The 17,907-nt window shown below is 42.4% G+C and overlaps 3 protein-coding genes across 3 annotated transcripts in view; 1 reads left to right on the plus strand and 2 right to left on the minus strand.

Annotated features, from left to right (window-relative positions):
- stoml3a (stomatin (EPB72)-like 3a) overlaps positions 1 to 3,171 on the minus strand; it is a 5,843-nt gene extending 2,672 nt beyond the window's left edge. The window contains exons 1-5 of the mRNA XM_034867042.1: positions 3,013 to 3,171; positions 1,688 to 1,791; positions 1,135 to 1,207; positions 851 to 933; positions 221 to 424 (exon numbers count right to left, since the gene is read on the minus strand). Of these exons, the coding sequence (XP_034722933.1) occupies positions 221 to 424; positions 851 to 933; positions 1,135 to 1,207; positions 1,688 to 1,791; positions 3,013 to 3,091 (543 nt within the window). The 5' untranslated portion in view covers positions 3,092 to 3,171. The remainder of the gene's footprint in view (positions 1 to 220; positions 425 to 850; positions 934 to 1,134; positions 1,208 to 1,687; positions 1,792 to 3,012) is intronic.
- Positions 3,172 to 4,429: 1,258 nt separating this feature from the next.
- On the minus strand, positions 4,430 to 8,782 carry slc25a15a (solute carrier family 25 member 15a). Its single transcript, XM_034867041.1, has 6 exons — positions 8,228 to 8,782; positions 7,260 to 7,518; positions 6,198 to 6,338; positions 5,750 to 5,925; positions 5,510 to 5,668; positions 4,430 to 4,689 (listed from the first exon to the last, which is right to left on the minus strand). Exons 1-6 carry the CDS (start codon positions 8,280 to 8,282, stop codon positions 4,568 to 4,570), a joined length of 912 nt encoding a protein of 303 aa, XP_034722932.1. The 5' UTR covers positions 8,283 to 8,782; the 3' UTR covers positions 4,430 to 4,567.
- A 1,282-nt stretch (positions 8,783 to 10,064) lies between these two features.
- Positions 10,065 to 17,907, plus strand: part of foxo1a (forkhead box O1 a) — a 30,257-nt gene continuing 22,414 nt past the window's right edge. The window contains exon 1 of the mRNA XM_034866906.1: positions 10,065 to 11,053. Within this exon, the coding sequence (XP_034722797.1) occupies positions 10,409 to 11,053 (645 nt within the window). The 5' untranslated portion in view covers positions 10,065 to 10,408. The remainder of the gene's footprint in view (positions 11,054 to 17,907) is intronic.

The following is a 17,907-nucleotide window of genomic DNA, read 5'->3' on the forward strand; positions in this document are numbered from 1 at the left end:
AGTCATAGTATAGTATGTTAGAAAAAAAGTCATAGTATAGTATGTTAGAGAAAAGTAATAAAAGTCATAGTATAGTATGTTAGAAAAAGTGATAAAAGTCATATTATAGTATGTTAGAAAAAAAAAGTGATAAAGTAATAGTACAGTATGTTAGAAAAAAGTGAAAAAATAAAAAATGTCTGCCTCCTCATAAACCCTGTTACCCTGAGTTTACCCTCACCTGCATGCTGTGCGACATGCCCTCTCTGTCAGAGAGCAGTTCTGCGAGGTTTTTGGTACCGAGTACATTCCTCAGGGTGGTTTGGGCCAACAGTCGTGTGGATAAGTGTGCGTTGGACACGTTGGCCACAGATGAGATGGGGCAGTGTATGCGGAAGAACACCACGCCGTCCACGGACACGGTCACAGAGTCTCTGGTTAGGATCTGCAAGGAGATCAGCCAGGAAGATCACCGTTTCGTTAATGATATGACTGAATGCAGTATTGAGGTGGATAAATTATGTCTTTGCCATCCATCATGTATTATTGTTTTGTTTTGTCTGTTTGTTTCGTCAATGTATATGTCACCATTAGGTGTACCTTTTAATGTAAAATGAATGAGTGTTTAATGCTGTATGACTGAGTGCTGTCTTTATGTTGGTCTTATGTCGTCTGCCTAGGGACTTCAGATGAAAAGTAGTTATTTTTAATGATGCTGGCATATTTACATTCACATACAACAGTGTTCATAAATATGCATGGTCCATATCAAATAAACCAACAAAAAAAAAAGCTTTGGAGAGACACAAATGATATTCCTACACTTGATGTACTGTAAATACAACAAATGCAAAACAAATGATAAAAGTACCTCTTGTGGAGGGATGTCAAAGGACACAGTTCTCAGATCGACCTTCACAAAGGTATCCGTGCACGGCAGGATAAAGAAAAGTCCTAGAAAGACATAAACACCCTGCTAAGCACTCTTTGAACACTAAATTGCTATTCCTTGAGCCAGGAGCACCATGGAGTGGGTTCAACAAATGCAACTTCTGGATCATGAAGCTCCATTTAGACATCACTACCATAGAGATCAGTATGTAAAACTTTCTAAGCAGACTTTTTTTCATGTATGTAACACCTTGAGCGACAGACCTGGCCCTTTAGGTTTCCTGTCGGTGATCCGTCCCAGTCTAAAAATGACGGCTCGTTCATACTCCTGTACTATCTGGATGTTTGGAATACAGCCAGAGAACATAAGAAAAGACAAAAAACAAAAACAAATTAGCATAATGGTGGTTTCTGTCAGATCTCAACCAGTGTGTGTAACGTGGACATCATTGGACTGGACCAACAATGAGTTTTATTTAATTTGTCTAAAACGTATCCTCTCTGTGAGTCACCCCCCCCCCCCTAAATGTCCCTGGTACTGGGTGTCACCTGTTCCCTTTTTATATCAAATCTAAATGTTTTCTAAACTGTTTTGGCCAGACTGATACAATTAGTCAAATCCTTTTCCTCCAAAAGTTTACAAGTGAATTTTTTTTAACTTGGTTGGAATTTGAAACCATTATCATAAAAAAGATCTAAGTCCAGAGCAGTGAATACTGACATAAAGGCCCTGGCAAGTCCAAAACGAAGACATCTGTATAGGCATAAACAAATATTGGTCAAATCTACACAATCGTGTCCTGAGAATATACTCCACCTTAACACACAGAAATATTGTGAGCGGGAAGGTCGCTGTTACAAAGAGGAGGGACATGAGGACCAGCAGCCAGCCGAAACATCCCAGTCCCCTGGTGTGTTTAGCTGGAGACAGAGTGAAAAACACTTTAAAACTTGCATTGGCGTTGTACTCATGTTGCAATTGTTGAGTCTGAGTCAAGTCTAGAGTCCCAGTGTTCAAGTCCAACTTCAATTCCAAGTCCCCAAAAGGATAGTCCGGGTCGCAATTACCTGAGTCTGAATCAAATCACAAGTCCAGAGAATAATGACTTGAGTCAGACTCAAGTGTGAGTCCAGGACTCAGGAGTTAAAGTCCAGGTCATCAGTGTGCAAGTCCAAGTCTAGTCACAAGCCCAGAGAACAGTGACTCCAGTACCCCATCACTGAAGATAGATACATAATAGTGCAACATTTTCATCCCATTTCCCGAATTTTATCATGATAACCTCTGTTCTACATTAGTGAGCATTCCAATCCAGACCAGATGTTGTTGTGTTGGTCCCTAATTAAATGTAACCCACTGGGACAGCACCTGTTGCCGAGGGACACAAAACACCCATGCACTGAATGCAGTAATGCTACTTCACATACACCTGAGTAAAACTACTGAACCTGTTGATGCCCCGTCCTCAAAATGCTAACCCTGTGATGTCGCTCTCTCTTTCAGTAATGTGTTTATTATTCAATCACTTATAAAATGTCCACGAATAAGTAGTCTTCTGTTGCAGTCCAAAACACAAACATATTGAATTTACAATGATGTGACAGAGAATAGAGGCTCAGGCTAAGATCTGAGAAGCAGTGAATGTTGCTGTAAAAGGAAGAAGCTCGGACATTTTGGACTTCTCAGAGCAGTTCCACTGGAAAATACAATCATATTCAATATGCAAATGTCCTGATTTGGTGCAAAAATTAGGACTATTACAAACAGTAGACTTGGACTTGAAATGGACATGGAATGTTTTTTTAATTTGGTTTGTATCCAAAATAAAATTACCAAAAAATCTGTAGAAATACATTTAAAAAATCATACAAAATGGAATCCCAATTCAGGGCCTGAATCTGGTTTGATTGGACAAGGTGCTAGTTTGCCAGCCAATCAGTATAACAGATAATTATTTGTTATTTTTTTAAAGTTTTGGTATTTTTGCTATGTCTAGTTTTCTCCTTCTCTCTTTTCTGTTTGCATATTGTAGTGCTGTACATTGTATTATTAGTGTGTAGCATTAAAAAAAGAGATAACAATAATCAACACTGTGAGCAAAAAAACAAAATGCTTTTTTAACGATCATAAAAAGTATTTACCTTCCACATTCTCCACAGAGCTGATCTCCAGTTTACCTTGGGTAACCATGTCGGCCGTGCTGGACGTTGGAGAGAACATTAGTCACTGTGTTGCCAGGTGTGATGGTGCAAGTGGAGCGGCGCTGCACCTGTTTACCTATCTGTTCTCACTGCAGGGTGTGGGTGTGGCCTGTGCCCTTCCCTCATTACCTGACACACACACACATACACACACACAGACCTGTTCTTGCTGTTTGACCCGTAGCTCCTTCAGCTCAGCCAGCAGGTAACATAACCCACAGAGCCTAACCCCCCCCCCCCCCCCCCCCCCCCCCCCCCCCCCCCATGTGGGTCCTGTATTGGAAAGCTTAAAGCTCAGCTATTGTGCTGTTCCATTATACACCTACATTAATTTCCAGGAGTCTGACACCTGGTGTGTGTAGCTTATGAATAAACAATAGGTGGCATCCAAGTCGTGAAACATGAGCACTAGCACTAGACCACAGGGAGATGTGAGCATGCTCATGTCTGTCCTCCCTCATAATGGAAATATACCTATTCATCCATCGATTGTCCCACTGCACTTCAGCTGGCTCGGAAATGTACCAAATTTAAAAACAAAACACAAAAAACAACCAAGAAAATATTCTTCTCTTAGATTCATATTTCTTCAGTAACTGAGAGTTTTGTAGATAATAATTACAGTATGTAAAACAGCTGGACAGCAAAGGAAAATCCAAGTCATTTCTCAGATGTCAGCAAACAGTCTGTGTGTGTGTGTGTGTGTGTGTGTGTCTGACCTACAGAGTTGAAACAAACATGTGAGCTTCTTGTTCCCATCTTTGCTCAGTGAGGTCCCACATGATTCTTGGTTGGTCATGTGACAGTCAGCTCACTCAGCTTGATGGTGCGTGTGAACCCGGCTTTAGTTATTCACGACATGACACACACCGGGCCCACGGGCTTGTCTGTGGGTTTAAATGCAACCTACAGGACACCAATGTGTTAGTTTGAGGATTTGAATAAATCACTGGGGACGTTGAAAAACTGAAAGAATCTGTGTGTGTTCCTACGTCCATGGTGTGTACTCAGGGCTGTTTTATAGTCAGTCATGTGAGACCATTTAGAAATTCTAGCAGTTTTTTAAAAATGATTTCCAAAAAATCAGAATTCAATGAAAAAAAATACACAAATAAATTCTTACTTATTTAGGTTATTATTCTTTTGTCTTCAATTCCACATTTTAATTAAACTTTTAAACTTTAATAGCCATAATCAGAACAAAATATACTTTTTTTATGCAGCTTTATTTTGTTTTGTCCAGTTTTCGACCCGAGGATTCGGCGACCATGATCAAGTGTATTCACAGAAGTATACCAAAAGAACTTATGGATTTTACGATCAAAACTTTATTTGAAGACAGTAGACATTCCTGTGTTGTTGATACCAATAACACCAACATGTTTAAGTCACAACTAATCCAACAGGACACAACAAAAAGGTTTGGTCATGTCATTTTAAAAGACAAGGCAGTGTCTGGGCACCATTCTTTCTTCAGCTGTAGAGATCCTCCACATCATTCACCAGCTGTCTTCATCATGAACTTGCGACTGACCTCATAAGCCAGGAAGAGGGCTCCATTGGCAGGGAAGGTGCGAATCATGGTAGGAGTCAGACCTGAGTACAGAGCACTCAACCCTGTGGGACAAGAGAGACCCCCACAGGAGGTTAGGGGAACAGGATGCAATCACACTTTGCGCCACAGTAAGACCATTAGTGGTGCATTCAGAGCTTTTCAACGTCTTAAAGGTCCGATATGGTAAAAAGAGAGATTTCCATGTCTTTTTTATTATAGAGCAGATCAGGGAGCTTTATTAAACTGTGAAAGCAGTGGCGCAGTGCGTAGTGTGTGGGTAGCAACAGGCCCAAATACTCCACCTGTATCCTAACGCCAGGATCCTCCCTTCACCAAACATTTAAGACAAATATAAGTGTATCAGAATGCAAGATATTAGTCTTTGACTCAGAATAACCCGGATCCCACACTCTGATACTCTTCGGAGGTTATTTCTGATTTCTGAATATCTAAAGTGGTTGTGGACCAAATGGGAGGAACAGGTCTAGACAACTGCAGATTAGTACCGCCTCACGCATCATAAGACTGCTGGACTCCCAATAATCCCCCCCTCCCATACATACAATACTAGTCACTTTACATGGACACTGAGAACCCTATTTGCACTTGTGTAACTTTAAATTTATAATATTCATTTCACTGCAATACATCCTGCTACATCCAATACATCCTTTTATCATAATGGAAAACCAAAAAAGGCGAGTAGATACCATGCGTTGTAAAAATTAGTATTAGTGTGTGTTATCATCAGCACTGTTCTCTACAGAACCAAGGTTATTCATAATTATTATGGTCTGGATGTACAAACTTTCGAGGCATTTGAGAAGACAACAGGCAAAAATTCATCATTTTCATCTGGTAAAATTCACGTTCAAATCTTACCTTCAGTGCGTATGATGCCCATGAATGTCTTCATGAAGCCCTCTTGCCTCCCAGCTAGAGAGTACACCTGGATCCTGGACTTCACACAGTCTATGGGATAGACCATCAACCATAGACAAGCCCCCCCAAATCCACCACTGAACATGAGTGGAAGAACACCTACAAAGACCAAAATGATTGTGTGAGTGCAGATCACAGAACATGTCTCATTAAATATAAATGAAAACAATATAACCATACCTATACTGTCCTTGTCCGTTCCCATGTGCTGCGCAAATTTAGAGCGACACATTTCATAAGCTCCAAAGAAGCAGAAGTAACCTGGGATCTCCCTCACCATGGTGGATGTCAGTCCTTGGTAGAACCCCAGGGGGCCGTCTGTCTTCACCACCGTCTTCACTACGGCCCACACTGTGCTGTCACAGCACACAACACAGTCAAAAGTGTATGAAATGAATATTGGAATGGCGATTATTTAACACGATTACTTACTGACATTTGGAAAGATATTACATTTAGTGAAGTTAAAAAACAGTCAAATAAAATTGACAGTGAAAACACCTTGAACAGTCAACAGTTTTTGTCATTCACATCTCAAGACAATTTACCAAATTAACAATTTTATCAATCAAAATAATTGATCGTTGACACCAAAATCCCGATGCATACTCTTTTTGGTCACACTGACCTTCTCTGTCCGCTTGCGATCCTGCCAGACGCTTCCATTTCGTGCATGGCCTGCAGGCGACATTTCACCAGCTCGGTGGGGCATATCGCCATGGAGGAGAAGATGGAGGCTAAAGACCCTGCGGATGCCTTCTGAATATCACTGAGGAGCAATCAAAAGAAGTACGACAGAAGAAATGAATTATAAGGGTTTTTTCAACAACAACAAATTGTGGATTTCACATTACGTTTCAGCTGCTTCATCTGACAACCCCTATGTAAAGTTTCTTCACTGCACTGCACATCAACTGACCAATCTGATTTGTCTCAGCTTGAACTACATCTGATTCTTCAACTCTCCTGAGTGCTTATGCTAAAATGAACTCTTCAGCTTCATTCAGTTCTTAAACAAAAACGGAATCAGCAACTTGTTTCTGGACCTGCTTTGAGGAAGTCTACCTACCGCAGTCTTCAGTAGGACTCCCCACTCTTAGTCAATTAATCGACTAATCAGCCGTTTTGGTCTCAGCCGACAAAGATTTCTTTAGTCGTTGTTTTTGTGATTTTTCAGGCTGAATGAATTATTTGCATGAAAAATTTGAAACGTGAATCTGTGAATGAGTCACTGATGGTTCTCTGAAAAACACAGACAACACCAGTTGGAGACATGGCAGTAAGGAGCATTGCTCTTTGTACTGAAGTCCATATTAACTGAGTTTAAAGGTTCATTTGCCTGTACTGTTTGATACAAGTTTAACAAGTTCTATGTTAGCGTGCAGCAAAGGATTCCGTTTGTTGGAGATATCTCCAGTTATTACCCGGTAGTACCTGGTGGTAGTACCTGGTTTACTGCACCGAGGGGGGCTAGAGGAAGCAGCACGTCGTGGAGGACATGGAAGGAAATATGGGGGAGGAAAAACAACTCACTGGTGCACTGGAAACTAGCAAAAGAACTACAGTCTTGGTTCATACTGTATTTGTTATGTCATACAATACTAATATGTCAAATGTTGCCCCTTGCCACAACAAGTTATGGAGCTTACTGCATTATGAATACACTAATAGATACTATGAAATGTCAAACCTGAGACCGGCTCCTTTATCCATCCTGGACACAAAGCGGATGGCATCCTGGCACAGACCATAACTCAAGAAGAGCACAGCGTTCTCACTGATGTTGGCGATGAGGGCCGGGCTCGAGCCTTTGTAGAGACCACGTAGTCCCACCTGCCTAAAGGTGGATGCAAAGCAGTGGATGAAGCCCCGGTACATGGTGGGGAACGTCTGCATCTTCACCTTGGTGGTGTCAAACGGCTGACCGCTCAGCACACACGCTGTACCACCTGAGGAAGGATTTTGACATACAACTGATGTCATGACTTCTCAGGGCCAAAGTGCCCAGAGCCCAGGAACAGGTCGAAATGAAAGTTCTCATACCCATAATAGAAGGAAAAGGGTGCTTTGTGTTACCTTAAGCAGTTTATTAAAAAAAGATACGAATCTCACTGCTGTGTGTTTGAGTGCTTATCTTCTGTATACTTCTGTGTGCTATAACCCTAATTATCAGTGAATAAAAGATTTGACTTTTTTAAGGCACTGATGATGGACTAGATCAGTGATCTTCAACAGGGGGTCCGGGACCCCTATGGTGTCCGTGGAGTCATTGCAGAAAACGAACAACGTTCTGGGAACCAACAATTGTTAGCTGGGTTAGATTCACATTTGGACCCCCCTAGATGTGCGTCAAACCAAAAGGAAGGCAAACTGTTTTTCCAACTGTACTAACGCAACTTTTAACGCAGAAGGTGGAGGATCTGCCGACTGTGACACACACAGAAACAACCTGTGTGTCTGCATACTCAAACTGTGAAACAGGGTTTTGAAAGTCGGATAGCATAGTTTTAAAAAAAGGACCAAGAATGATTGTTTAGTTTGACTTTAGGGTCGATAGATAGATAGATAGATAGATAGATAGATAGATAGATAGATAGATAGATAGATAGATAGATAGATAGATAGATAGATAGAATGTCTGATTGAAAGTTAACTCACCTATTGCTCCAGCTGAAAAGTCGATGATTGCCTGGATTATAGGATGTGGAGCCATTCTGATTAATTAAATGCTGTGAATCTGAAAGTTTAAGTTATTAAGCAAATAAAGCACACTACAACACGTATGTATTGCACTACATTCTGTCCGCGCGATGCTCCATGTTGGCACAAATTGAGCTCGACATAATTCGCCTAAACACGGACTACTTCGGCCATTTGACCATCTTAATGAGCAGAGGGAGACACCGAGTTCCAGGAACGCATGCCACTGTTCAAATGTCCTTTGAAGCGACCCATGGCCGGTTGAGCTGCGGGAGTGTCATGCCCTACTGTTCTTCCGCTTTCTCTGCAACGTCTCGGGAAATCCATCGGCGGATTGCAAGGTTCCTTCCGTGCGTAAAAGTGTGCACTTTACCCACACCAAGCGCACAATGAGTTGCATCATGCAATCCAGAGGAAGCCACAAAAATTTAGGAAACTATTTATTTTAACCACGAAATGAAAGAATGTTAATTAGGCTTTGGCTATAATTAGTTTATTAAATCGTTAAAGGGTAGGTCTACTTCCTGCCTTTAATAAACTTGCGAACATCATGTGACTGTTGAGATTATTTTGATTGGATATTCACTTTCCATCTTTGCTTTAAACATTCATTCAATTAAAATGTGTTTGGCAATTAATTTTGAAACTACGTGTGCTCCTGTACATGTCCCCTTTAACTCCGACTTGCTTGACTTGGCTGTGTCTGGTTGGAACAGAAGTCCCACTGCACGTCTTCACTGATGAGAAAGAATCAGCCCTTTGGTGTCTCAGTCCTTTGGTGTCTTAGTCTTAGTCTTTGTCACGCTGATTAAACAGAGAGCCAAATGCGGAAGAGATGTCATGAAGGCTGAGTCTGGTTGTAACACCTCCTGAAGCCACAAGATGTCAATAAAGTCCATGGATGTCCGAGGACACCCAGACAGCTGCTGGTCCAACAGTCCACCTCCAGCTGAAGACAGGAACTGGTTGGCTGCATTAAATCAACACTGAGGAGCCTTTTTATACAGAGTTTGTATTACATGTATTTTTTATTTTAGCCCTGTTTATCTCTATCTGGGAATGTTTCAATTTATATTTGTTTTTATGTGTTTTAGGTGTAAACACTTTGTGAACTCTATACTTGGAATTGATATACGCTGTGATATTGGCTCTAGCAGCAGCAGCCGCAGTAGTAGTAGTAGTAGTAGTAGTAGTAGTAGCATATGCTTGCATGTGTATACTGTTAGCCTGCTCATAAGGAGGGGCATGGATAGCTGTCTTAATTTCCAATGTGAGTTCTACATACGTTCACTCTATCTGTAAAGTGTCTGGAGATAACTCTCGTTATGAATTTATACTATAAATAAAATTGAATTGAATTCAGTTGCTAAAAATGTGGCTTATTATCATCTCCCATAAATATCGGATGGCAGATGAACTATTCACCCAAAAATGATGTGACCCCATAGGCCCATTAATGGATTAGGCTGAAAAATGAGATCTGGAATTTGATTTTTTTCACCGTGTGACCTAGGCCTACACATCCTAACACAGAGCTATAAGCTAAAGTTATGGTCTAACCACTAATCTCTGCATCACTAATCTCTACATTTCATTTGAAATGGAATACGGAGAGCGGATCGCCATATTCTCGGAGAGAGGGACAAAAGTTGCTTTTTTGGTCCTCAGATTAGATGTTTACTAGACGAAAGAATGAAAACAAGGAGCGTTTCTTCATCCAACTGTCTGATTGGTGCTCCTCTGGTGTCAATCAAATGTGGGCGGTGTCAGCTGACAATTGATACTTCCAGTAAGTCCTCACATGCTGTACAACACACAGAGTCAACAGGCTGTACGGGGCGCACTCGGGACATCACTACGACTGGACGACAACAACAGACACACTCTGGACACTCACACAACTGTTTTCACCGGAAAAGTCTTTTTTTGAAACATACTTTTTATTACTGTTTAATAAGAGTTTTACCGGTTTGGGATGTGACATTCAGTGTAGACTTTGCGCCCAGGCGGAGCTCCAGTTTCCCGGACAGATTTCTCTTGTATTCGCTCTCATTTCAAAGGCGAAGTTGCGACTTTTGAGGGGCGACGTTCGTCACATTTACATGACATTGTAATATTTGGCTCCGTCACCTTTCAACCATGGCGGAAGCGGCCCAGCAGCCACACCTGGTGGAAATCGACCCGGATTTTGAGCCCCTGACGCGGCCCCGGTCGTGCACTTGGCCTTTGCCCCGGCCGGAGTTTATCAACCCGGGGGACTCCAACACGTCCTCGCCGGTGCCGTCCGTGAAGCAGGAGCCCACCGGCAACGAGTTCATCAACAACCTGAGCCTGCTGGAGGAGACGGAGGACTTCGCGGAGCAGAAGCCTGTCATCCCGTGCACCGAGTTCCAGTGTCAGGAGAACTGCGTCCACCAGCCAGCTCCACAGCAACACCATCAGCAGCAACATCAGCAGCAGCAGCAGCATCAGCAGCAACATCAGCAGCAGCAGCACCCGAACCCGCAACTCCCACACCAGCAGCAGCAGGTGCCTCTGCTCTCCTCCCCGGGCGGCTCGGCGTCCCCGGCGGCCGCGGCCGCAGCAGCCGCCGCTGCCCAGAGGAAGAGCAGCTCCTCCCGGCGAAACGCATGGGGGAATATGTCATATGCAGACCTCATAACCAAAGCTATAGAAAGTTCTCCTGAGAATCGACTAACTCTCTCTCAGATTTACGACTGGATGGTGAAGAGTGTGCCTTATTTCAAGGACAAAGGAGACAGCAACAGCTCTGCAGGCTGGAAGGTAGGCGACCTTTATTTCTTCTATGCATGAGATGAGTTTGCAGCATTATGCCTGGTAAAGCAGCTGCCTGTGCCAGTTCTCGTACAAAGTTTTGCAGTGGGTCTTTTTGCTGTGTCTGTGGTTCCTAACACAGTGGGTTCTTATGTTCTGTCTCCTGTGGTACCACTGTAATATCCCCCCAGGGAAGGCTGGCTGCTCTGGACCGTTTAATAGTCAGTTTATTGTATCTATGCATAATATAATCTCTATATCTATAATATTAATCTCCATAATCTATGCTTGTCACACCCCCCCCCCCCCACACACACACACACACACATGTTTGACAAAAAAGCAGGCATCAAGAGTTAAGTATCTGTAAAGTTGTTATCATGGTCTGGTAAAACCATGTTCCACCGCTCATTGTCATCCATCAATTTCATGGCAATTCAGTAAACTGGCCAATTGCAACCATGACCTTAGACAGTCATCTGACTTCTGCCTGCAGTAGGTGATTTATATGAGTCTGCTGACTCAACAGTCCCCCCCCAGTTCTGACTTGGTAGGTTTTTACACAGCTCTCCTCTCCCTGCTGTTACTTCAGTTATGCTAGATTTTTAAGGTTGAATCCCAGTTTTCCATATCAGCGTGTGTGCCTTGAATGAATCTGTGTTTGACGTCTATGTCGCAAGGAGATACCAGAAGCATTCATGTGTCCTGGAAACTATCCAAAACATTACACAAGAGGGGACTTAAAATTTCTGATGTGGTGTGGCAGGCCCTCCCTCTGAACACTATTGAAGGGCGTAAACCTCCCTTTGGAGACACATAGTTTCAGTGGTGTCTCACAATAAATTAATGACTGTCTACTCTCCCAGCAGGAAATCATATTGAGCCCGTAGTCACACATTGAGAGATTTATTGCGGCTTGCCTGTGTTGTAGGCTGTCTGGGTTGCCAATGAAATGTAAAGCAGTTGTGGAGGGTTTTTGTCTTGTCAGAGCAGGCTCCCATGTTTGAGTCATGTGCCGGGAGGTGACACATTCATGTCAGGCACAAATGTCAGCAAAAATGTCTTTTCTGGTGTTTCTTACTGAATCATAAAGAGATATACAAAAAGTAATTCAGTCCAAACCTCCATATTTTGCAGTGCACTGGTTTAGCTTCTTTTTTTAACCATTTAATAAAAAATCTGTGCACAAATCTGGTTTTCAGCAACACGCTGCTCCATATTCATCCATTTTAACCGCAGTGTTTGCAAAACTCATGTTGAGCTGTCAGACATAGTCCTGTCAATCAAACGATATGAGAGTAGAAAAACCCTTCAGTGTTGGGAATCAGGCTGCACATAGTAAACAAAGCAGGTACTGGGCAGATGGGGGGGGTTTGTCCAAGTAGGTTTGGTCCTTCCAATGTATACTGATTATTGATCCCCAGTGGGGAAATTACAATTTACGCTCTGTTTTTGTTAGAGCTGACTACACACAGTCCTGAAATACACACACATATGCACTAATGGAGAGATGTCAGAGTGAGAGGAGCAGCGAGGAGTGCCCATCTCTCCAGCTACCAACCCACACTCTGTACGGGGGTTTGAACCAGCGACCCTCCGCTCCCAGCCCTGCTCCTTACTGACTGAGCCACTGCCACCGAAAACTGCCAGAAAAACAATTCAATGTTACTCTATATTGTTTAACATAGGGCTGCTCGATTATGAAAAGAATCATAATCACAAATATGTTGGTCAATATTGAAATCACAATTACATGATACCTGTTGACTTTTGAAAAGGCTGTCCTTAATTATGGAATTTAAAAAAACAAACAGTGAAACAGTTAAATCAACAGAAGCAACACCTTGAACTGTGAAGTGTCCCTCTGATACTTTTCCCGTTTGAGCGTTGTTTCTTCCTTCAGAACACAGGACGAAACAGAAGTTGACTTGCAAAACGTAACGCGCAAAATATGATCGTTTTTCTAGATTACTCCGGTTTTTGGGGTCTTTAGGAGCAGAAAACGCATCACGATTCAAGATTAATTAATTGGGCAGACCTAGTTTAACATTCACATTGGCACTTTAAAAGGTTCACATCTGTGTGTGTGTGTGTGTGTGTGTGTGTGTGTGTTACTTTTAGGCCTGCACGATATAAGGAAATGATCTAATTGTGATTATTTAGACTGATATTGCGATTGCGATATGATTTACAATATTGGAGAAAATTTTAATTTTTGTATTATCATTCTCATTTTCATTGAAAAATATTAAACAATGTAAACATTTATATTGTGATTTTTACAAGTGTCTGTGCAAAACAAAGATTTTTTTCTTCAGTCTGCAGGATACAGTACTTCATACTTTAAAATGCGATTAATTGTGCAGCCCTAGATGCTTTCTGTTAAGAACACTGTGCTTGAAAAGAAGTGAATAGTCCCAAATACTTTTTGTTAATGAAACCAAAAAAAGAGGAATGCATTCTTGTGGGAATACGTTTACGAGGACCCCGGGATATCTGAAGAAGGAATCTCTAGGCAGTGGGTGGTAAGGCAACGTTTCAAACACCTACAGTGTCAGCCAAGCAGAGAATATCAGAGAGGAAAGTCAGGACGGTTGTGGACTTTAAAAGATATGACCCTCTTTCCCATGATCAGTTTGTAATTTACAATGATGAAATGATCTTTTAATGAGGAAGTAGGCTTGTCACTTGGGCCAAGTAGCACCAGCACCTTGATGACCATGAAACATGGCTACTCAACCCTTACTCAGTCATCCTCACTGGTTATAGGGTAGTTAGAAAGTTATTATATAGCAGAGTGTAGTTAAGACATCATTACAGACAGTAGTAGATCATTGACATGTTGCAAAGCATGCAGCAGAGTCACAGTGACAGCGACTGGGACTAAATCAACAGCGAAGTTTCTCAGTGTCGTTCCGTCTATTTAACAGTTATTGTGTGATTATTGGCTTGGAGAGGGGCGCTCAGTCAGCCACCGCCTGGGCCTGCTGCTTATCCTGCCATGTTGGGGGTGTAGACTGAGTAATACTGTGGGAAAGCAAAGTGCCATTCACTGCTGTGACGGGAGTTATTCATAGAGCTGCCCTCGGTTCCACACAGGGGGGCTATCACACATCGGCTCTTCTTAGGCTACTTATGAAGCTGGGGAAAGATGAAAATCTTAATTGGTAATTTTGTGGTTAGCCATGTGGTTTTTGTTGTGTTGTTTCTTCTTCAATAACCATTTGATGTAAATAGTAATCTCCAGTTGGTTTCATTCTTTATTCAATATTTCAGTAATTGATTCTCTCTACTTAAAATTTTGCAATATATATTCTGTAAAATTCTGTTTTTATTTTCATGTTCCGACTGAATGGAAACATAAAAATATGTAAATTGTGTTTCAGAACTCGTTCTAAAGACACCAGCTTTGCAAAAGGACTTCCATATTCCCACAAAAGCACTACCAATTATTAAGTTTCATTTTCACTTTCTCAATCTTCAAGAGAGAATAAAACAACCTGATTGTGAACTATACACGTTCTGTGGTTTGTGGAAATATTGGGCGGAGTTTTATGTTTGTGGTGGCTTCTATTGTGCAGTAAAGACAGTGATCACGACGACAACAGTCACAACACAAACTCTTTGTTCCGAGCCACCACTGAGTGTTCAACGCCCTCAAACACTGATTGTACTTCACTTTAGGTTGAGTCTTCTTGAAGTTAACCACGGATCATTTCTCCATGTGACTGATCTCTTGGAACAGATGGGGCTCTCTTGAAGGGAACAGGCTGAAGCACATGAAGTTTCCATTAATCTATGATCAAGGCTGTCTGCTCTGTAATTGGTTGAGGCCCGATGCCTGTTTCTCAGCGCTGCTGATCCTTTAACGGTCGGCCGTGTCTGAATTGAGTCATGACAGCCTCCACACTTCTCAGGCCGTCTGCGACAGTGTGAATTCTGAGGGCAGTTGTGCCAGGTGGGACCGGCTTGGAGAAGCTCTCCGAGTGGACTGGACACTGGCCCTGGTCCAGGACGCCAACAGGAAGAAGAGCAGATGGCCCAAATTATGTATCACCAAACCTCTCTGCAGAGCAGCTTATTTATTTTTAATACATCCTGTACTCTACTTAACTCCATAAAATGTTTTTAATGCATATAGTTCAAGTCTTCCAAACAGTGTTTCTGGCTGCAGATCACACACAAATTGCACACATGCATTTTGCACACCATTTTGTACATAGTCATACTGAGAAATCCAGAGAGAGTTGTGCGGAGCTGATAGGCTTAATTAGATTTGTAGTAACTCATTTGGCAATGGCTGGAATGTAACGCATGTTCAATAAACTAAAATAGTTTCATGCTATAGCTTTAATACAGTACAATACATCATGCACACATCCTTGCATACCTGCAAAAAAAAAGAAATCAGTTCTTTCTAGTATTTTTCTACCATACGTATGTCACCACAGGATAAATATTTGGGTCCAGCCAGTGGAGCAGGATGGCTCAGGTGCTCTTTGATGTCAGTATCAGGATCAATTTGGGTTGTAGCTTTTCTCTGTACATGGCGCTCTCTTGACCTGAAATTCCACAACCTACGCTGGTAAACACTCCCACGGGTCTCAAAACAAACTGTGCCGCAGCAGACAAACACGTAAGTCCGAGCAGATTGCACAGGAAGTGACACTCGGGTCATTACCATGGAAATGCACCCATTGACTCCAATAGTCTTACAGTAAACACTGTAGGTATTAGCGAGAGGAGTCGGGGGTTCCAGGGACCTGACTCGTGAATCATTGATGTCCACAATGCAAAGTTGTGTTGTTTTAATTTAGTTACACTGACACTAAAGAGTCCATCTGACTATATAGAGCATCTCCTTACCTGCAGGCTTCATTTGTCCGCCAGGATAATTATTAATTCTTCTTCTCAGTGTTGCATGGTGACACTGTTTGTAAATGACCCCAAACTTTGTCTTCTGTCTGCAGTTTCTTGTTACTTATCAGCTGACACATACAGTACGCCAATAACAGAAATATCTGCAACATGCTCATATCTTCTGATTTATTGGTGTAGCTGATTCATTGCATTGGTTTCATCTGGCTGCTAGTATCAGAAGACAGGTTCTGGGAGGGGGGGTCACCAGACGCCTCCCAATACGATATCATCACAATACTTTTGCCACGCTTCAATATTATTTTGATATTATTTAAACATATTGCAATATTCTGCAACATAATGCAATTTATTACATTTTTTTCCAAACTGACCAACACATATATTATAAAAGATCCATACCTGGTGCCTGTGTATTACTGGAATATTGCCACTGAAAATATTGCTATACTATGCTATATCGATTTTTCCCCCACCCCTAAGAGACTGGGTTTTAATCTCGCCCATTGACAATGCAGCAGAACTACTCTGAAAGGGAGTTTACAGAGCCGTTATATTATGTAATATCTTTCAGATGGGGTTACTTAGGATTGAACTATAGCTAGATTTAAAAAAAGTTATAGATAAGATGAGGCAATACAAATCTTGTCAATCAAAGGGACTGCCCATTAGTACCAGTTTCTGGGTTGCCCAGCCCTACTTAAAGTTACAATCTCACAGATCTCTGTGTGTGTGGTCAAGTATAAGGTGTGTTTTTGGGTCTCACTTCTCAGAGATCCAACAGTGGGTTGCCTGTGTGACATCAGTCAGTTGGCAGTTGAAGAGCCAGTTGGTTGCGTTAGCTCTGCCTACCCTCTGTGGTGGCTCACTACTACTGGAATACTGCAAATGTAAGGGCTTTCATCATGGGGCCATAGGCTCAGTCGCCATTATGTTAGCTCATTCTGAGATCGATAGTGACATGTATTTAAATTAAAATCTCTGGGATTATTACTTTAAAGGGTCATTTTAACTGCTTTAGGTTTAATTGATTATTAATGATGTGTTTCAGTCACATTGTACTTCTGTTTTGTGTTTTATCACCAATCCCAAACTGTGTTTCTCTAAGTCTGAATGTGTATTAGTAAGACAGGGAGCTGGATAGAACAGCAGTCCTCCTGTTTCTACTGGCTCAACACACACACACACACACCTCACCTCCCTGAGCCAGTCAAGGAGTCCGATCTTGGCAGTGCCCCAAGACATGAGGGGCAGCTGTGTTTCTCAGGCAAAGAGCTGGGGGAGCTCCTCACCCTCCTCCCTATTTCCTGCCTGTGCCGCCTGCCTCTTCATTCCTGATTTTCTGCCTATGCACAAAACAGGGCACACTTAGTGTTGTAAAGGGTTACTGCCCCTCTTCCCCACTCCCCCCCCCTCCCCATTCCCACCCACCGCTTAATGTCTTCAGAGAAAATGAAGAGATAAAGAGAGAGAGAGGCAGAGACTCAAAAAAATGCTCTAAGTTCAGACTGGGTGACACTTGTTAGGAGTTGCATAACAAGACATTTACTGGAATCAGGGAGCCGCAGGCCAAAGTCTGGTGCCACTGGTTAGTCAGCGGAACTGTGAGGCACTGTGTTAGAGATGTGTGTGTGTGTGTGTGTGTGTGTGTGTGTGTGTGTGTGTGCGCGCGCACATAGCCTGGGCCTCATAATTAAAGCCCTGCCGCTGGCAGATGCACGGACAGACACGATGGCAGACAGACAGGCCGACACAGGGAACATTTCTGCACAGGCTTTTATATGTTTTTTATTGTGGCTTTCCTTCTCTCCCCCATCTGATTTCAATCCGGTATCTCCTTAAACCTGCCCCCCCCCCGACAAACACACACACACACACACACACTTGTGCTTTGATGTGCCAAATCGCTATGGACACCGTTAGCAGCAGTGAGAAGTATTGATGAACACTGTTAGTCTTTGTCCTGCGCTGTGCAAGATGTCCTT

The sequence above is a fragment of the Etheostoma cragini genome, chromosome 3 (genome assembly GCF_013103735.1).
Source record: "Etheostoma cragini isolate CJK2018 chromosome 3, CSU_Ecrag_1.0, whole genome shotgun sequence".
NCBI classification, from domain to species: domain Eukaryota; kingdom Metazoa; phylum Chordata; class Actinopteri; order Perciformes; family Percidae; genus Etheostoma; species Etheostoma cragini.